Below are 21,376 nucleotides of genomic sequence, written 5' to 3'. Positions count from 1 at the left end.
GACAGAGGGTGGGGTGGGGGGTGTGGAAGCGGAGAGGAAAAGAGAATCCTAGTTAGGTTTTTAGAACCAAATGACATGTCTTAATGCAGAGACTGTTATTTAGAAACCAACCTGCTCAGAACAGCTCACCTGGAGGATGAAAAAGAGAACGTCGAGGATGATGATAACCATTTTGTTGTCTGGGATGGTGAGGAGATTTATGAGCGGCTCCAAGACTCCAGCCTGGACAAGCTGGATCAACTGCTCCACGGAGCCCCCGGTTGTGAAGTTAGCCACTGTCCAGACAGCCTCCTTCTGGACTTTAAACTCTCCCTGCACAAAGAGAACATTTCCATTCTTTACAGATTCCGAAGAATCTAAATACAGGGATACGGATGTGGTTCGATTCCTAGGGACGCTGGGCTATCTATTCCTGGGACTCTACGTGCAATTCACACCGAGTCCCTTGGTAACCTGCCTTTAGTTTTTGAAAAGAAGATATCATCTTTGAGAAGCCAAGAAGGAAGGAAGGCAGACTCATGTAGGGTCTTCGAGGGAGGTTCTACATTCAGACAGGCTCATTTCCTCGCGTCAGGTTATAGGAAAAACAGAATCAACATCAACCAATACAGGTAAACAGTACCGATCAGGAACGACACCTGGGGTTTTAAGATTATAGTGACTCATGTCTACATTTCTAGTCTTTCTGCCCCAGTAAAACTTTGCACAAGAAGCTCCAGAGCTGAGCACACCACCCGGTGAGGACACAGGAAAGCCACTGAAATCTCACTCAGTGCATCCCTTCCGTTTAAAAAAGCACTTGGGGCTTCCCTGGTGGCTCAGTAGCAAAGAATCTGCCTGCCAAGGCAGGGGACACAGGTTTGAGCCCTGGTCTGGGAGGATTCTATGTGTCAAGGAGCACTAAACCTGAGCACCACAACTACTGAGCCCGTGAGCCGCAACTACCGAATTCCACGCAGTCCAGAGCCTGTGCTCTGCAGCAGCAACAAAATGAGAACACCACAACGAGAAGTCCTCGCGCTGCAGCTGAAGAGTGGCCCCCGCGCGACACAACTAGAGACGAGCCCATGCAGCCAAACGGACTCAGCAGAGCAAAAAACAAAAAGAAGCAGTTGGCTCAGAGAGATGGGATTCATTTATCAGGGATCCTTCTATCCATTTACAGGAGGAGTTAGTCCCATGTTATGGCTGGGGGAAACTGCAACCTCAGTTTAGACCAAAGCAAAAAAAAAAACAAAAAACCCACTAAAATAACACGGCTGCAAGCAAGTTATAGTTCAAAAGGCATGGTTTAAAAAAAGATCACTCCTTGATTTCCAACTAGATGCTTCTGACTAGAAGAACTGGGTAGGACGCAGGAAGGAAGCATCTGACAGACTGGAAGATGCCATGGCTTGGGTAGCACTCCTGGCTTAGCTTTCCATACCTAACGCACACCTGGGGACCCACCAGTCAGCCTGACATTAACCTCCCTCCCCAACCCGAGGTCACCACTCCTGACCTGTTTCCCAAGTTGATGGTTTAAACACAGCTCATCCACTAAAAGGTGACAAAAAGAAATGCTGATGGTAGCAGTTGTCTTGGGGAAAGGAAGTGGGAATCAGGAGGAAGAAGGAAGCTTTAGTGTATTTCTCCTAGTATATCTGGATTTACGCTTTCATCAATGGGATTTTTATACTGAAAAGGCACGCCCTTTCTTCAGTGTATAACATCACCATATCACAACCCGATACGTTTTTTCTCCGAAAACAAAACGAAACCAAATCTCCTCCCATTTTTGCCAAGGAAAGTAGGTGGCACACTTGAACACTAGAGATGAGCCAGTATTTACCAGCTCAATATTTTTCTGGATATTTGAGCTGTGGGATCACCTTTTCATTGACTTATTAAGTCTTCCAAATTTTTAATGGGCTATCCAAAGTGGCATGCCCCCCTTTTTTTTTTCAGGGAGAGTTAGGAAACTAATGTTTTGTAGATTTGTCATGCTCTCAATTAATTTTGCTTCTCAGTCTACATCTGAACACCTAAAGGAGTTGAACACATAGCCCAATGCAAAGTAGCCTTGTGTCAGGGATGCCGCGTGGGCCACTTACGTTTTTTAGCACGGTCACCAAGGGAGGCAGGGCGCCACAGGCGATTAGCCGCTGGATGTGTTGGCGGGGCCCAGCAGCCACGTTGCTCAGGGCCCAGGCTGCCTCCTTCTGGATGGAGGGGCGGGGATGCGTCAGCAGCTGGGGCAGCACACCCAAGATGCCCGCGTCCAGGGCCAGCTGGGTCTGGTGGTCCGTTCCTGTGACAATGTTGCCCACGGTGCGGAGAGAGGGGGTCTGGGGGACCAAGGTGAGACGTGTAACCAACGCTGCAAATTTGTCATCGCGGAAGATAACCATCGCAGCAAACTCCACGCCCTCCCAAACGTTTGTCGCACTGTTCGGATGGTTTTCCGGAAGCCTGTGAATAATGATTCTATCCGTGATCCTCATCCACTCAGTGCATCCTTGGCTGTTCACATAGTTTAAAGGTACTTGTCAGCCTCGCAGTAGTTTCAGCCCAAGTGGGTCAGAGGTCAAGTGATACATTTCCCAAACCGTGCTGTCCTTTTCACATCCTTATATTGGGAAAGTTGCTAAACTGATGGTCATCTTTATAATGTAATAATCTCTACTGAATTTGTATCTGGCATAAATACCAAACTTCCTTTAATTAGAGCCAATGAAGTCCCAGTGGCATTTTGGGGATGTATTCATAAAGGTCTCTCAGTATCTCTGAAGGTCCCTAGGATGCGTCTATGTTTGGACTCGAGACAACCGTCCTAGGAGGGCCATGGGTGCATGTGTTCGTACTCAGTAGCTCAGTCGTGTTCAACTCTTTGTGACGCTATGGACTGTAGCCCACCAGGCTTCTCTGTGCATGGGATTCTCCAGGTAAGAATACTGGAGTGGGGTGCCACTTCCTCCTCCAGGGTATCTTCCCAACCCAGGGATCAAACCCAGGTCTCCTGTGGCTCCTGCACTGGCAGGTGGATTCTTTACCACTGAGCAACCTTGGAAGCCCAGGAGGGTCGACTGTGGGTTTATTTTGGTTTCTCTGTACCATGGTGACAGCCCATCAACAGTTCTAGAATCTTCCTAACCTATCACACTAGGTATCTGCTACTCCAGTGAGAGGTGGTAAGTAGTGCCACAGGCCAAACACAGCCTTGCCAGTCTGCTGCATTTGGGCCCCAAGCCCCCATGATAAACATTCTAGAAGATGTCTTCACACCTTCATGCCCTCAACACTATCCCCAAACTAGCCTTGACTTCTGAGCAACGATACACTCATCTCTGAATGGATGATCACAAAGATCACATAATACACAATATTAGGCATAGAAATCAAAAGGGGTACCCGTACTTCAAAGTACACGTCCAGTGAAGTACATTATGCAAGTGACGTATGTCACAGAGTCATGTGTTTGATGTTGGCTTTACTTACTTTCCACCCATACCTAACGTAGTCTAAGGGAACCAACTGGGGACAGGATAAGGGGGAACTTTTATACTTGAGTAAGAAAATCAAATGTTACAAGCTTTGCATTAAAATGTGCACAGACATACCCCAACTTGTTAACATCTACATGCAGAGACCAGTAGAAGGAAAGGCCATAAAAGACTAGTTCACTAGGGACTTTCCTAGCAGTCCAGGGGGTGTGGGTTCGATCCCTTGCGGCCAAAGATCCAAAACATAAAACAGAATATTGTAACCAACTCAATAAAGACTTTAACAATGGTCCACATCAAAAAAAATTCTCAAAACAGAATACTTCATTAGGTGGAGGGATTATATGCAATTTTAATTGGTGCTTTTCTATCTTTTCTAGTTATCAGATTAAGAGAAAGTAAGTCATTGAATATCCCCACGATTTTGGATCAAAGTTGATTCAGATCTTTAGTTACAGAGTAGCAGAGACCAGGGAAATGCAGAGGACCAGCTTTGTTCCAGGTAAAGGATGAATATCAACAGGGAAAGACTGGGGGGTGAGGAAGAAGAGAACCTGCTCAAGTGATGACGACCCGCGAACTCTAACCTGAAGGCCCCTACAGAGACCAATGGGACCCGGGACACTTACCAAGATGTTGAGTTCCGAGCTGCTCATAAGCTCAACCAGCCTGGGCAGGACCCCAGTGTCCACCACCTGGCCGATGCGCGCATCGCAGCCATCGGTGAGGTAGGACAAGGCCCAGCAGGTGTCTGAGAGGACCTCTCTGTCTGGGTGCCCCAGGAGGTAGAAGAGGGCAGGCAGCATCTGCTTCACCGCGTGGTCGGAGGGGTACGGGTTCTTGTTCCGGCACAGGTTGGACAGGGTCCAGGCGATGTTGCGCAGGAATGGGACCTGTAACGAGGAGACTGCCGCTAGCACTGGGTAAGAAGGAAGAAGGAAACATGCCCACGGCAACGTGTCCCAGCCACCCTCGATCAATAGTATTGACCCGTAGGAACCAAAGCGTTTGAGCTTCAAACAGGAATTTGTTCTAGGCGATAAGCCCTGGAGGGGTGCAGAGGAGGAGCTTTGTTTTTATGTTGTGGTTTGTTTTTTTAAACTAGAGAGCAGCCCCCACTTGCTGTAAGTAGAGAAAGCCCTCGCAAAGCAACCAACACCCAGCACAGCCAAGAATAAAAAATTCATTCATTCATAAAAAAGCAAGCAGCTGGCCAGTTTAGACTTGGCTGAACTGTGCTCTGGCCGACCTCGCCGGGCTGGAGGATACATATGTACACGTCATCTAGACAGGCACAGCTACCTTCCCAGGGTTGCTGCAACGGTGCCTCTCACTGGCTTCAACTTAACCTGTACAACTAAGGCTCCGATTCCTTCTCCCCTTTACCCTCCCCATATCTCTAAAAGGAGGGTCCTCTAAACAACCTAACCTGAAACCTGGGGGCAATCGTCGCTTCCTTCTGCCTCCCGCTTCTGTGCCCATCACAGCAGCAAGCCAGGTCCACGTGCCCCTCCACCTCCCTCGGCTCTAATCCTCTGACTGCAGCCAGGGGGTCTTTCTGGAAGACCAGGTCGCTTCCCTTCCTGCCATGACATCCTCCCAAGGCTTCCTTTTGCCCCCAGACTGACAGGTCTAAGTCCCTCGCCCCTCCTGCCATCCGTCTTGCACTGTTCTCTGCTTGCAAGCTCCCTTCGTCATGCCAGCCTTTTTCCAGCTCAGCATATCAGGTTCTCTCACCTTGAGGGCAGGGTATGTAGCCCCGTATTTTTTTAAATAGACTTATTTCTCTCTCTCTATTTGGCCATGCCAGGTCATTTGCTGCAGGTGAGATCTTTATTGCAGCATGTGGGCTCCAGTTCCCCAAACACGGATCAAACCCAGGTACCCTGCATTGGGAACGATGAGTCTCAACCACTGGGCCACCACGGAAGTCCCTCCCTTGACATTCAGAAGCAGCCTTCTCATTTTTGTTTAAGGCAAATCTAGAACCCAAATTTCATTCCTAACCCAGAGAGTCCTCTACTGTTGCCAAAGCAATCCACGTGGACTCTAAGCTTCGAACCTAGACCCTATTTTACTACCCAGGAACGGTACCGGGGAGCCACTAATTCTTTCTGTGCCCCTTGAATAGAGAGCTCAGTCATCATCTTTTGCAGGATTGTAAGTTTAGAAAAACTTCCAATGGATCTCTTCCAACCTCCACCCCCACTCCAAAGAAAGATCAGCACTGCCTTGAGGACAAATGTGAATCAGCCTCTCCCCACAGTGACACCCAGTCTGAGGCCTTGTTCCTCATCACCGCTGCAAGGGGCCGGGCAGACCACATGGCCTAGCATTGGTTTGGAAGCACATTTCCCATTTCCCAACTTTGGGAACTTGTGTACCGAGCTAGTGAACTTCATCAAAAAGACACTCAACTGGTATGCTTGACGAAACCAGGGTCAGCAGATGTGGAATGGCATCACTCGCGATAACATTGTCTCTGAATTCTGGTCCATCACCTACAAATAGATAAGAACACAACACTCTAAGAGGGAACAGAGAGAGTCCTGGGGTGGGTGACAAATTCTTCAAAAGGCTCTGCAAGTGGTGAGAAGCCAAAACTCATTTCTGGGTTAGGCAAGCAGATAGTATAACCATGAACTAGACCCCTGGGTCTCCAACATGTTGGTTGAGTAGATGGTCTGATGTGGAAAACAGCTACCACACAGCAGGGATTGCTAGAAGCATGGTCTCTGGGCCCATCAGGAGCCAGCCAACCAGACCCGGGGAAGTGCGCTCTAAATGTTGGCGGCATTTCACAGCATGGTTCTCAGGAGACAAAGGCCACTAGAGACCAAACTGTCTTCCCAGAAGGCTTTGGCAACTCCCGAATGCAACTCAAAACAAAGTCTGGGAGACAGATAGATGCCAGCCAACAGCTATCTGCTACTCGGGCTAGAAGATCAACTTTAGACCCTAGACACCTCAGCTCTTCAACCATCAGGCAAGGCATAAGCTACACGACACTACATCACCCGATTTTGCCCGTTCCTGACTGCACCGAGCAAAACGAGAGATGAAATCTCTGTAATAGATGCTTTACTTCTGTGAGCGTTTAAAAGGCAGACTTATTTTATATTCTGTTTGCTAATCCCATCACGCGAAGTCCTTGGAGGTCTAATCACACTGTTTGTTTCTGCTGATGTGGTCATGGAGAACTGTTGACTCTCTGAACTTGAAATTGCTAATATTTGGTTGATTTTAATTTGTCAAAACCCTGAGGGGCCCAGTTGAGTTTTTCCCCCCAGAGACATCATATTTATATTCAGCCTGGGATCCTGGATTTTCCACCCCAGCAACCCTCATCCCCAGCTTGTGCTTTCTCGGGCCATGCAGGGAGTACAGCATCCAGTACTAAATCCGTGAGGCCGATCTTAGGATCGTGTTTTCATGGGGAGAATTTTCCCCTACACTGAGCAAACATTTGTGTGTGTGTTCCCTGGGCAACTTTCACTGAAGGTAGAATTCTTTTACGGTCCTGGGTGATGTAAGGGTCTGTCAGAATATCCCCAGCCTGCATGAGCAGTGTCAACAGAGATTTGTCTTTTGTTCCTGAAGCCACTAGGCCCTGAGGCTGTAAGACTCCAGTCTTGGCAGAGGTCCCGAAGCAGCCTGGAGCTCCAGAACACAGCACGTCACCTAGTCTCAGCTTCAGGTTTTGGCCTCTGAACTTGACTCTGAGTTTCGGTAAAGCCCGTTCTACTCCTGCCAGCGTTGCTAGGTAGTTGTATACTCAAGAATGTCTGATCTACAGCATTCCCCAAAGAGCTCCCCTGGCGTGCCACATGCCCGGCCCACTGTTTTCTTAGCTCCCCGGTGGGGAGAGCCTCACCTGCTATGTTCCCGAGGGCCCACACGGCCTGTTCACACACAGTCATGTGAGGGGAAGACAGGAGCTCAACCAGGGGCTGGATGGCACCCCCGACCACGACGGCGCGAGTCAGCTCTGAGGCCCCTGAAGCAATGTTGGTCAGAGCCCAGGCTGCCTCGAACTGCAAGCGGGGGTGAAGGGACGACTTCAGGAGCTCCACCAGCCTGGGGATGAGTCCCGCATCCACGATCAGCTTCAGAGGAGGGTTCTTCTCCCGGGACAGCATTTTCCTTTGCAGTGTGAGAGCAAAGAAAGACAAGAACATATCCTGTGAGTCTGGAAGGGAGAAGCCCCTTTATGGATGTTCTTGGCATTCCTAACTATCCAATAAGACAAACAGCTGGGCCAGAGCCCCTTCGGATCCTCATGCTCAGCCTGTGGCGCTTTGCAGGGAGGAAGCAGCATTTTTAGTTATCATCTATGAGCTGCCATTTCTGCAGAGGCCAATTTAAATGAAGCCATTCGTCTCTGACAACACTTGCATATCTTAAGCTGTTCTCAAGGACAGTGTAGAGGAGCAATTCCATCTCACTTTTGGAAGGGCCCGCTTTTTCCTACATCGTGTGGGTGTTTCACCACTGTCAAGAGACCAAAGAGGCCAGTGGAATCCGGCTAGGAACCCGTCAATGATACAAGTCTGTTTGGTGATACCTGGCTGCTTGGGTGGCCTGGAAACATAGTTCTGGATCTGAGGCATTGACACCACTGATTATTTCTTGCAGGGTGAGGCTGACCTGTATAAGGAGACACAGATTCAAGTCAGAGTCTCTGCCAAAAGGAACCATGGTCATCTAGTCTCGCCATCTATCTGATTAGAAGAAGCTGGCTTGAGCAGTACATCTCAAGCTGCATGCTGGTCTGTATTAGGAGAGGGAAGAACTCTTGGTGGTCTCACAGGTCTCACGGATTCGTGGGACACTTCCCATGCTCTGGGGGAGAGGTAATTCCTAATATCACTTGGGTCCCCAGAGCCTTTTACTCCCACATGAGCTAGTGGGAAGCTAGTGGGACTTCCCTGGTGGTCCAGTGGTTAAGAAGCCACTTGCCAGGACAGCAGACATGGATTTGACCCCTGGTACGGGAAGATCCGGGCTTCCCTGGTGGCTGACTGTAAAGAACCTGCCTACAATGCAGGAGACCTGGGTTCGATTCCTGGGTGGGAAGAGCCCCTGGAGAAGGGAATGGCAACCCACTCCAGTTTTCTTGCTAGGAGAATTCCATGGACAGAGGGGCCTGGCAGGCTACAGTCCATGAAGTCACAAAGAGTTGGGGACGACTGAGCAAACACTTGGCACTTTTCTCTTTTCCACTTTCAGGAAGATCCCACATGCCCCGGGCCACTAAGCCTGCGCACGCAACTGCTAAGCCTGCGCGTGCCCTGGAGCACGTGCTCCACAGGGAGAAGCCCAAGCACCGCCGGAGAGCAGCCCCCTCTCGCCACAACTAGAGGAAGCCCATGCAGCGCACTGAAGACCCGCTGCAGCCAAAAGGAGGACGTGCTAGGGACGTCAGCAAAAATGGCAGAGTCAGGACCTCAAAATTCTCTTCCACAAAAGCAACAAGAAACCTGAAAAATGGAATCAACTTTTCTACAACTCTGAAACTGACCAAAAGTTTGCAGCAATTTGTTTTATTCAAGCTCAAATGGGTTTACTCAAGAAAACTGTCTAACTCCCAGGAAGAACAGCCAGGACTGCAGCATTTTGCCGTGCCTTATCCCCACCCCTCCTCCCCCAGCTCCGTGGGCGCTTTAAAAACCAATAGCCCAGCAGGCACTGGAGGAGGCAGAACAGGCTGGTTCTCCCTTAAAACCTCATTCCCAGAGAGTTACTATTTGATCCTTCTGGTGGTTTCCTGGGAGATCCCATTTGTAAGATTGTATTTTATTGGGCTCAGACCTCACATAAAGAAAAAAGTCTTTTTCCTGGAGGTTATTTGTTAAAAACAATTCAAGGAAGTGGTACAAATTTGCAGTTGCTTGGGGTGAGAGGGGGTTAGATAATAGTTGGGGGCAAATAACAGACTAACTACACATTTTTTTGCGGGGGGGTGGGGTGCTGTGCTGCATGACATGTGGGATCTTAGTTTCCTGACCAGCAATCAAACTGGTACCCTCTGCAGTGGAAGTACGGAGTCCTAACCACTGGACAACCAGGAAATTCCAAGAGACATACATAAGATTCAAAGGCAAAAAAGAGCTGAAAGGAAAGGAACCAAAAACAATATACCATGCAAACAGCAACCAAATGGAGCTGGAGTGGGTACACTAATATGAGACAAAACAACCTTTAAGACAAAAGTTATTAAGGACAAAGAAGGACATCTTATAATAACAACGGTCAATTCACCCATTAAAAGATATAACAGTTATAAAGACATATTCACCTAGCAACAGAGCCCCAGACTATGCACAGCAAAAACTGACAAAAGTGAAGGGAGAAAGAAAGAATTCAACAACAACAGCTGGAGACTTGGAACCCCGCACTCAGTGGATGAACAACCAGATGCCCTATCAACAAGCTAACGGAAGACTTAAACATCACTGCAAGGCAATCAGACCTGGCAGACGTCTACACCAGCAAACAGAATGTGCATTTTTTTCCAAGGGCACATGGAACATTCTCCATGATAAACCATATATTAGGCCATAAAACATGTCTCGGTAAAAGACTGAAATCATGCAAAGTATATTCTCTAGCCACAGTGCAATGAAATTAAAAACAAATTATAGAAAATGTGGGGACTTCCAGGGTGTAGTGGTTAACAATCCACCTGCCAAGGCAGGGGACATGGGTTCCAACCCTGGTCTGGGAATATCCCACGTGCCATGGAGCAGCTAAGCCTGTGCACCAGAACTGCTGAAGCCTGCATGCCTAGAGCCTCAGCTCTGCAGCAAGAGAAGCCACCTCAGAGAAATCAGCGCGCCACGACGAAGGGGAGCCCCGACTTGCCGCAACTAGAGAGTGAGCCCAGCAACAAAGACCCAGTGTGGCCAAAAATAAATAAATAAAATTTTAAAAAGGCATTAAGTCTTTAAGAAAAAGAGAAGAAGAAAATTTGGGAAAAACAGATTTGTTAAAATTAAACAACACACTCCTAAATAACTGATGGAAAACCACAAGGAAATTAGAAGATAGTTTGAGACGAGTGAAACAGACATACAATAAACCCAAACTGATGAGATGCAAGTAAAGCAGAGCTTGAAGGGAAATATGTGGCCATAAATGCACGTATTACATTGAAGAAGTAGAAAACCGTCAAACCTATGACCTATCTTCATGCTTTAAAATATGAGACATAAAAGATAAAAAAAAATAATCAGAGAAAATGAAAATTTTTGAAAAATAGAGTGGAAAAAAATTAAACAGAATGAGAGACTGGGAAAAAATTTAAAAAAAAAGTCGGTTCAAAAGAGCAATAAAGATGACAAATATTTAGCTAGATAGACCAAGAGAAAAATAGGTAGGACTCAAGTGACTAAAACCAGGAATAAAATTGGGAACATAACTACCGAATTTACAGAATTAAAATTATAGACTCGATAAACAGAGTACACCAACAAATTAAATGATCTAGATGAAAGGGACAAATTCCAAGAAATCCAAATCACCAAAGGTGACTGAGAAAATCTGAAGAGACCTATAACAAGAAATTGAGTTACTAATTTTTTAAAATTCCACATAGAGAAGCCCAGACACAGAAAGTTTCACTGGAGAACTTTCACAAACATTTAAAGAAGAAATAACCATATGGGCCTGGAAGTCATCCCAGGATTTGCTTTGAGGGAGGCTGAGATGGTTGGAGAATGGAAGAGAGATGACAGCACTCAAGTCCGAGGTAAGACTTGACAAGTCGAGTAACTAGATGCCTCTACTGAGAGAGAACCTTCGTGACCCCTCACTCCCTGTTTCTGGCTGAATGGAAGCAAGTGAATTTTCATTGAGAAGCAGCACCTTCTCTATCTCCTGTTAGAACATAGATCCCAGACTCATGGCCACAAAGATAATGACATTTGGCTTTCTGACAACATCGGTTTAGCTCTAATGACCATCTCTCTACTCCTTTCCTTAAAGGGCCTCAGTTAGAACTTGCAAGTTCTCAATCAAACATTTTAAGGGCAGAGACACTTACTAAGGACATATTTTTACACCCAACTGCTCTAAATGCCATGTTCCCAACGTACCCCTTTGGTCTGCTGATCAGAAGGGTCAAGTGAGACATCAGTGATGTTCCTCCTCTTCAAGGCCTGCTCATCCTTCTTGGCTTTCCGGAGCTCCAGGCTGACTGCAATCCTCTGCTGCCGCCTCGCCTAATGAGGAAAAGAAAGAATGGGAGCCCTTAGAGCTGGGGGTGGGGGGCAGGTTGCCACCACAACTAGTCTTCAGAACACACTTCAAAGTATCTGATTTCACATTTCAGCAACAGGCTGAAGAGTTCAGATCGCACAGCTGGTCAACAGTCAACTCGGTTCACCTCCTTGGCTTCCTCCTCCTACACAACCTCTAGAGAGTCAGTCTTCCTCCCAAAGTGAAGGAAGTTTATGTCCGCCCATTGACAGGTACAGAGACATCTGAGCTGGACATCCCATTGCCCTAAATCTGAGTGCATCTTCACTGGTGATAATTAGCTCCAGAAAAGCAGGTTTGGGCCTGCCCGCTGTGGGCACCCACGTGGGGCAGGGGCCTGAAGGGAGCACCTAGACCCCAGATGGCCTTGACCATTTCCGCTGCTGGGTATCAGCCTATAGGTCATTCAAGCCTTGATGTAATCCCAAGAGTTTTACTTGGACACCAGAGGAAGAAGGAGATGGAAATTCTAAAAAACAAACCAAAAAACAAATTCTTTTCTTCTTTTATTGGGCAAAACTCGGACTTCACAGTATTCAGAGTCCTGGGGAAATGATCTAATCTTTATGGATAGATGAGTTTGGGGTTGAAGACTTTAAAATATTGATTATAAGGAAGTCAGTGTGTATTAGATACTTGAGGTTCTTTAAAGAAGCTATTTAATCCTTTCTTGAAAATAGGGTCAGGGGGAATTCCCTGGTGATCCAGGGGTTAGGACTCAGCAATTTTACTTCTGGGCCCCTGGTTCAGTCCCTGGTCTGGGAACTAGGTTCCCACAAGCCACATGGTGCGGCCAAAAAAAAAGAAAAGAAACCAGGGTCACTGTGGTGTTCTCTGGAAGGGCGGGGACACACTGGGGGCCTGGGGAGCCAGTTGCCGTGCTGGCCCATCAGTGGCCCTCTCCCAAGGAGGGCGCTGTACCCTCGGTTTCTATCTTCTCATCTCCTGACCCTTCCCCCTGCTGTCCACAGAGAGTTCCATTCCTATGTCCTAACTGGTTTCCTTTAATCTGCGGTGGTCTTGGAAGACAGACAAGCCACATTTGTTGGAAGGGCATAAGTAAAAAGAAACTGGCTTGGGATAGTGTCCTAACTGGGGAGCTGTGACCCTGTGCTTTCCTTGTCCCCAGCTGCCTTTCAGATTCCCAAGTCACAGCCAACTTGATACGTCAGTCAAGATACATAGACATAGGACATAGAGCTAGACAGGAAACTTGGAGAGCAGAGAAGAGCTGAGTGAGGGCTAGATTCACACACAGCACAGACTCCCTGGCCCAGGCCTCACGCTCAGCCCAGTAGAGAAAGCAGCCTGGACCTTTCACTCCTGAGTCCTATTTCTTTACGAGGCATGCTTGTCGATACTTGTATTTCCAACATCTCAGCTCCTTGGTGAGCCCCCTTGACATGCAGAGCTGCAGGTAAGCATCTATATGCCAGGCACTTGATACTGCTACCCAGACCCTTGGAGGTAGGTTATCAGCCCTGTTTTATACATGAAGAAACTGATGGTCTAAAGTTTAATAGTTTCAAGACCACATGGAAACCCTAATTTGAGTCTACAGTTGTCCAACAAAGTCCACGAGGCTTGATCCTCCCCACCTTCAATATTTTATTATGAAATTTTCAAACATACAGAAAAGTTAAAAGGATTATTCAATGAACATCCATGCACTTACCCACAAAGAACACTCAGCAATACTTGTTTGGTTACCCTATCTTCTCCCACCCTTCACTCTATTTTTAATGCATTTCAATCATATGCCTTTTCTTTCTTTGTGTGCAGTATGTGGGATCTTAGTTCCCCAACCAGGGATCGAACTTGCGATCCCTATAGTGGGAGGGTGGGCTCTTAACCACCGGACCACCACACTCACTCTGACATATAAGGCATTCCTTCATACTCACAGATGCATCTTTGCCCCGATACTTAAATTTTCTCAGCCTCTCTTCCGGAGCATCCAAAGTTGGCATATTGACTGGAAGAAGTAAAGTACCTGTAGGGAGGACAGTTTCAAAGAGATTTTCAGGGCCCAGTATGTGGTTACTATGTTAAAGCCATTTAGACTCTAAGCCCTTAAAGGCCCCGCAGCACAACAGGGAGCAGACTCAGGAGGTCAAGCATCCATAGGCACCACACACCAGCTGAGTAAGTAATGAGCATCATGGGAGTTCAGAGGGGACCAGCCCAGGGTTGCAGGGGTAAGGGAAACGTACTACTTCTGGGGACAGTTTGGCTTGAAGTTTATTCTGACGGCTAGGGTAGGCTGGGAACAAAGCACAGAACCCTTCCACGTGGCTGGGTCCAAGGACTTCTTTCTGTACAGAATATATGTACAGGATGCGGAGGAGCCCGAGCAGGCTATGACATGGAGATGGTCTTCTCCTTCCACACGGGCACATTTAGGACTTTATTTAGCACGACCCACTCCTAATTCTCAGGAAGGCTTCCTCCACCAGGTCCCGCCCATGGTCGTCTCTCACCCACACCCTGGCAACTGCCTCCGCTCTCTTCTCCCTGCTTCTACTACTGCTGTGTTCCACTCTGTTCTCGACACAAAGCCACACAATCTTTGAAAGAGAAACCGACCGTGTAATTTCCCCCACTTTTTTCCCCCTACCCTCTACTGGATGCCCACTGATCTTGGAAGAAAACTCAGATTCACCAAGATGGCCACCCTACACAAGCTGGCCTCAGCCTCCTCGCCCCAGCAACTCTTTCCTATGTAAGAAGCCAAGTATCCTCTCAATCGGTCTGTTTCATTTTCTCCACAGCTTTTACCATCGCCCAGTATTTTCTCGTTTGTGCATCTTCCCCTCCAAACTCCCAAGGACAACAGGACCGTGAGTGTCTTGGGTACAATTCCTCAGCCCCTGCACAATGCCTGGCATGCAGTAATATCTGTTGGATGACAGCAATGAGCAATAAGCTCACAAAAGGAGTTGGCCCTTCATTAGAGGAGGTTATTCAAATTGGGCCAACATTGGACTTTCTACAGGGCAGTATGGAATGACCTTTCTTACAAGTGTGCAGTGGATATCCATCTAAGTATGTAGGATGGGCTGGACTACATTATACAGAGAGAAAACCGGACGAAGGCAACCAACAGACTTCTTGAGAAGACAACAGCTGGGGATAATTTTGCTGAGAATGACTAATTTAGTCTTATCAACTTGGATGGGATGGTGTAGACAACTTGGAGAATTCTGTAAGTAAGGAGAGAGCCAAGGAGAGAGAAGAGGAATTCTGAGTGAGAACTGAGCAAGAATTGAGTCTTGGTGACACTGGTATTACAGTCCAAGAGCACGAGGCTGTTCTGCATGGCAGTAAAGAACAACTGAACTGTGGTGTCAGAGAAGACTCAAGAGTCTCTTGGACTGCAAGGAGATCAAACCAGTCAATCCTAAAGGAAATCAACCCTGAATATTCACTGGAAGGACTGATGCTGAAGCTGAAGCTGAAATACTTTGGCCACCTGATGGAAAGAGCCAACCCATTAGAAAATACCTGAATGCTGGGAAAGACTGAAGGGAGACGGGGACGACAGAGGATGAGATGGTTAGACAGCATCACTGACTCAATGAACATGAATTTGAGCAACTCCAGGAGATAGTGAAGAACAAGGAAGCCTGTTGTGCTGCAGTCCATGGGGCTGCGAGGAATCAGACCCAACCTAGCGACTGAACGCACACAGACATGTGTAAGTGAATAACTTTGCTGTATACCCGCAACTAATACAACATTGTGAACGAACTGTATGACAACAACAAAAAAATTAATGAAGTAACATTAGCAGTAAGGGAGAGAGAGCCCTCTTCTGCAAGTGGGGAAATCATCTCAGGCACCATTTACCAAAGTGCCCGCAGCAGGTAGGCCCCGGAGCCAGGAATCAGCCTAGGTCTGACTGCCAGGCCATGGTTTGGTTCACTGAGCTTTGCAGCCGATAATCTGTAACAAAATCAGATTGGGAAACACCAGGTCTCCACCGTGGCTGGCCCCTGACACGTGGGGGAGATGTTGGAAAATAGGAACGCGCACATTTTAGGCAATGGAAATAGCAGAGGCCGCTTCTGAAACGCTGTGTTACCACCTCATTGCTGCATGTCGCTGTTAACTGAGCCCCGCCAGCTCAGTTCGTGAGGCTGTCTGAATGCGCACAGGAGGCTGGTTTGGTACACGGGGATGAAATGCTTTTGCTTCTGGGGAGACCCAAGGCAGGGCCTCATTCTAGGACTGTTGCCATGGTAACCATGCATCCTTCTGCCACATCCCAGAAGGTATGGCCGTAAGGTACCTGGGAAGTAGCAGGTTTAAGATGGTCACCGCTTTCCTTCAAATCAACTGTCAATGGGGATTCCCCAGCAGCCCAGTGGTTAGGACTCCGCTATTTCACTGCTGTGGGTTTGATCCCTGGTGGAGGAACTAGGATCCTGAAAGATGTGAGGTGCAGCCAAAAAAAAGAAAGAAAACAAAAATCGAGTGGAAGGCCAATATCAGATGGCATAAGGAGATAAAGCTCGACTTCAGATCAGAGTCCTCCCCTCTCCCCAAAGCAGTTTGAAAGTCACAGATGTGGCCACTTCATCTGGGGACGTTCTGCAAAGCCAGCTGCAGAGCCAATCCTTCTGGCTTTCACAAGCTTCCCTCCTCACAGCTCAAACGTGCTTCCTTCCCCTCCCATGGCTATTTGTAGCACCAGGAGCGCTGGCTACCCCATCATCCTTCACCAGGAGGAGGAGAACACCAAGCTGGAGGCTTTGAATTAGGGGCCGAAGTCAAAGTCAGTACCTTTCTTCACTCAGTCTCCAAGTTTGAGATCCAGAGAAAGCCTAACTGGTTACTTAGGCAAACATCACCCATTTGGGAGGGGGCTGATACCCCTCCCCTCAACCTTAGGCCACACAGTATGAGACCCCTTCCCTGGATGTCAGGTGGCAGAAACCCACCTAAGGGACCCTCCCGGGCCATGTTTAATTAATGGCACTGAGTTACTTTCTCTGGTTGGGGCGTTGTAGGCCATTTGGTTTTTTCTATCCTTTCCTAGATAGATCTAGTCAAGCTTTGCCATTGAGCATCTTTTGTGAACCCAGAACCATTTTAAATTAAGATATGTCTCATCACCCCAGGCTTGGCTTCTGCAAGTACAATTTTTCTGATTCTAAATTAACGCATGTTCACAGCTTCAGAAAATGAAATACTTCAGAAGCATAAAGAGCATTAACTCCCAATAACCCCACTCCTCCCCCAAGTTAACCTTTAAAAACCCACACCACCATCCTCTAAGCACCCTAGCTGCTCTGCTCGAGCCCCAAGGTGCTGACTACAGGAGGGGAGCCAATTACAGACACGGTTAGCGACTCGTTCATTTCTCCACTTCGTCTGTACCAGGGATGTCTTTTGATGTGTTCAGATCTACATCACTAACAGCTGCTTCTTCAAACAAAGTGGGATTTAAGTGAAAACCATGCATTGGGTTGGAGAGAGGGAGGTTTATTCTCCAGGAAAGACTGAGCCAACCTTGACCCCAAGGTCCGCTGGGGCTGGAGTGGGGCCCCAGGGTTGGGGGGAGGGTCTCCAGTTCCAGGGACCACCCCCCTCCGCATTCACTCCAGGCTGGAGGCAGGGAGCCACATAGCCAGGCTTCCCTCCAGGGCCCACCCTGACCAAGATGGAAGGCACGTGTCACAGCAAGGAGGAGGCAAGCGGCCAGGCCTCTCCCGTGACCCACCTCCAAGGCTGCAGAAGGCTTTGTTCCGCAGGTGAAAACTTCTGAGGGGTATTTCCGGGACGGGGACACCAGAATACAGGTCTGCAGGCTACTGTGTGGTTGATGCAGCCCCAGGCACCCTGCCACTCCCCACCACCTGAGCTCTGCAGGGTGAGCAGCCCACAACAGTCACCACCCCCTCCCACCCCTTCGGAAAACAAGCCAAGAGCCACTCGCCACAGCATCTGCCAACCAAGGCTGAAGTTCGACAGGGAAAGGCCCCGCCTGGGCCTCCTGGGAGCCACCCCTCGGGGCAAACCACCGGCTTGGCAGAGGACAAAACCGCAGCAACCTCTCCAAGGGCCCCCAAACTGCCTCTAGTGTCCCGGTGCCCTCACGCACAGAGACAAGCCTCCAGCCACCCATCACTCACCTGGTAGTGAGCCACGGTCTCCAGTCTGCTGGTCGGCCTTAAATGCCCTCAGCAGGTGGCACGTGTTTAGGGGGGGCGTTTGGTCCCGCCCTACAGCTGGTTCCTGACCAATGCCGATGGCTCTTGGAATCACGTGGGGCACTTTGCACCACCCACTCACCAAGCCCCGCCCCAGACGCTGATTGAGCTGGTCAAGGAGGGTGGTTCGGATCTCCAGGTGATTCTCACGTCCCAACGAGGTACAGGTGAGAGGGAGCCTCAGCGGCGCCCTGCACCTTCAGGCGCTACAGCCTCGGAGACCCTCAGACGGCCGATCAAGAGGCGAGGAGCAGGGACATCTCCTTCCAGGAAAGGGTTTGCATTCTGGGTGTTTGAGGCTTCCAGGATCTGGCTAGATTGAGTGGCCTCATCCTACAATTGGCTAAAAGCTTAAACTTAAAGCTGCTATTGAACAGTTAACAAATGTTTCTTCCCAAGGCCGGCAAGAAGATTGGGAGGTGGTGAGAATGGGTCTGCTTCATACTGAAATGGAAATAGGAACAAAATTTCATATATTTCTTCAACAAATATTGAGTACCCACTTTGAAGAAAATGGCAACCCACTCCAGTAGTCTTGCCTGGAAAATACCATGGACAGAGGAGCCTGGCGGGCTACAGTCCGTGGGGTCACAAAGAGTCGGAAACGACTGAGAGACTAAGCAACCGTGTGCAAGGCCTAGCTTGCAACTGTGAACAAGATGACCTGGTCCCTGACCTTCCAGCAGAACAGAGATGGGCGCTCCCAGTAGAGTGGGAACAGGGCAGCAATTGGGGTAGGGGCAGTCAGGGAGGACTTCCTGGAAGAGGTGATGCTTGATCCAAGTCTTCAGGAAAAGAAGTTAGTGGGTAAAAAACTAGAAAAAAAAAGTCCTCCAGGTCGAACAAGGCACTGAGGCAAGAAAACTAGTCATGGTTCCCTTGGGAACAGAGGTCATTTGGGATGGCTAAAGGGACACTGGGGTCAGGTGCCAGGGCAAAGATGGCCTGGTGTATGGGGGAGGGGCAGAGGGAGCTGTCCTCTCTGGTCCAGGCAAGCAGGGGTTGCACTGTCTGTTGTTGTTTAGTCTCTTTTAAGTTGTGTCTGATTCTTTTGCAACCCCATGGACTGTAGCCCCCCAGGCTCCTCTGTCCATGGAATTGTCCAGGCAAGAATACTGAAGTGGGTTGCCATGCCCTCCTCCAGGAGATCTTCCCAACCCAGAGATCAAATCCATGTCTCCTGCATTGGCAGGCAGGTTATTCACCACTGGGCCACCAGGGAAGCCCTTGTACTGTCTGTACGGGATTTTAAATCAATGATAAAATCAATTGCGTCTGTTTGCTTTTTGAGCCAGGAATTCCGAACAGTGTCCGTGGGCTGTGCCTACCTTGTTACTCACTCTCTGAAGGTGTTTGGATTTCATCCTGAGAGCAGCAGGCAGCCTCTGAAGGCCGCAGCAGGAGGCTGCGTTCTTTTTTGCCTGATTTTTATTTTTATTTTTTTAATTATGAAAGGTTCCAAATTTGTAAATGTGGAGAAAAGGGTACAAATGGATCCTCAGGGACACCCAGGCCCTATAATCACCAATGCCATCTTCTTTCCTCTCCCCCAACCTATTTATTGATTTTTGGTTGGTGTGTTTTAAAGAAAATCATCAGACATCATATCATTTCACCTGTAAACATTCAGAATGAATCTCTGAATCTCTGACAGATAGACTTAAAAGCTAAAACCAAAATATCACGATCACACCTACCAAAAGCAGCCATCATTCTTCAAGGGTCGGTTTAGAACAGTTAGGCTAGCCTCGGGGCCGAGGGGTAAGAGGAGGATGCTTACCCAGGTGGGGCTGGAAAGTGGACGTGTTTGACTTCAGGATACCGGGGTTTCGGCATGGGAGGAAAGCCAAGGTTCTGAGTGGGTAAAGGGGGGAATTCAGGCTTGGACCCCCACATCCAGATACCTGGAGAACCTTGAGGTAGGGATGCAGAAAAAGCCAGTCGTCTCAGAGCTGGGACAGGACTTGGTGAGCCATCGGAGGCAGTGGTGACTGACAGTGACAGAGATGTAAGTTAAAATTGTGGTTTCCACTATTATATTCAAAATGCATAACCAACAAGGACCTACTGTCGAGCACATGGAACTCTACTCAGGTGTTATGTGCCAGCCTGGATGGGAGGGGAATTTGGGGGAGAATGGCTGCATGTATAAGCATGCTGAATCCCTTCACTGTTCATCTGAAACTATCACAATATTCTTAATCAGCTATGCCCCAATACAAAATAAAAAGTTAAGTTTGAAAAAAAAACACCTGTGGGTTCAAACCGAGGTGGCTGGTGAGGGATGGTGACAGAAAAGAGAGGTTTGGGATGACTTACAGGAGGCCTGACCCCCTCAGGATCTAAGGATCCAAGGCCTCCCTGTTCTGCCCAAGGCATTTGAGATAACCTACCTCTGTCCACCTGCACCCAGGCCTGATGGTGACCTGGTCACTTCATCACAGCCATCCCCGCCTTGGCCTGCGCCCCTTGAGGCTTTTACACACACATACACACACACACACACACACACCCCTGACAGATCCTTTACACATTTAAGTCAAGTTACATCACCTTGCTGCTCAAACACTCCAGTGCTCCCCAGCATCCCTCCAATTGCCTGTGGGGCCCTTCAGGCTCTGTCTCACCCCCATCCCATCCTTCTGGCTTCACCGCCTCTGCACTCCGCCCCAGCCACCCTGGCCTCCTCACGGCCCTGCAGACGCATCAGGACCACACTGGCCTCAGGGCCTTTGCACCCGCTGTTCCCTGTGCCGCCCTCACTTCCTTCAGGTCGCAGCTTTTAGAGACCACTCCTGGTCACCCTATCTAAAATCAAGTTCAGTTCAGTTCAGTTTGGTCACTCAGTCGTGTCCAACTCTCTGCAAACCCATGGACTGCAGCACGCCAGGCCTCCCTGTCCATCACCATCTCCCAGAGTTACCCAAACTCGTGTTCATTGTGTCGGTGATGCCATCGAACCATCTCATCCTCTGTCATCCCCTTCTCCTGCCCTCAATCTTTCCCAGCATCAGGGTATTTTCAAATGACTCAATTCTTCACATCAGGTGGCAAAGTATTGCAGTTTCAGCTTCAGCATCCGTCCTTCCAGTGATTATTCAGGACTGATCTCCTTTAGGATGGACTGGTTGGATCTCCTTGCTGCCCAAGGGACTCTCAGGAGTCTTTTCCAGCACCATAGTTCAAAAGCATCAATTCTTCAGTGCTCAGCTTTATTTATAGTCCAACTCTCACATCCATACATGACTACTGGAAAAACCATAGCTTTGACTAGACAGACCTTTGTTGGCAAAGTAACGTCTCTGCTTTTTAATATGCTGTCTAGGTTGGTCATAGTTTTCTTCCAAGGAGCAAGTGTCTTTTAATTTTATGGCTGCAATCACCATCTGCAGTGATTTTGGAGCCCCCCAAAATAAGGTC

General features: G+C 48.5%; 1 protein-coding gene across 2 annotated transcripts in view; it reads right to left on the bottom strand.

Annotated features, from left to right (window-relative positions):
- The window catches only part of KPNA7 (karyopherin subunit alpha 7), a 42,799-nt gene extending 29,068 nt beyond the window's left edge, over positions 1–13,731 (bottom strand). For both annotated transcript variants that reach the window (XM_070362177.1, XM_005902938.3), the window contains exons 1-8: positions 13,646–13,731; positions 11,579–11,704; positions 8,047–8,129; positions 7,357–7,625; positions 5,901–5,983; positions 4,112–4,375; positions 2,094–2,327; positions 130–312 (exon numbers count right to left, since the gene is read on the bottom strand). In XM_070362177.1, coding sequence (XP_070218278.1) covers positions 130–312; positions 2,094–2,327; positions 4,112–4,375; positions 5,901–5,983; positions 7,357–7,625; positions 8,047–8,129; positions 11,579–11,704; positions 13,646–13,711 — 1,308 coding nt within the window. In that variant the 5' untranslated portion in view covers positions 13,712–13,731. The remainder of the gene's footprint in view (positions 1–129; positions 313–2,093; positions 2,328–4,111; positions 4,376–5,900; positions 5,984–7,356; positions 7,626–8,046; positions 8,130–11,578; positions 11,705–13,645) is intronic.
- Between the last annotated feature and the right edge of the window lie 7,645 nt (positions 13,732–21,376).

Source organism: Bos mutus, chromosome 25 (assembly GCF_027580195.1).
Source record: "Bos mutus isolate GX-2022 chromosome 25, NWIPB_WYAK_1.1, whole genome shotgun sequence".
Classification (NCBI taxonomy): Eukaryota; Metazoa; Chordata; class Mammalia; order Artiodactyla; family Bovidae; genus Bos; species Bos mutus.
Note: the sequence above shows the minus strand (reverse complement) of the source record. Positions and strands in the feature narration are given on the sequence as shown.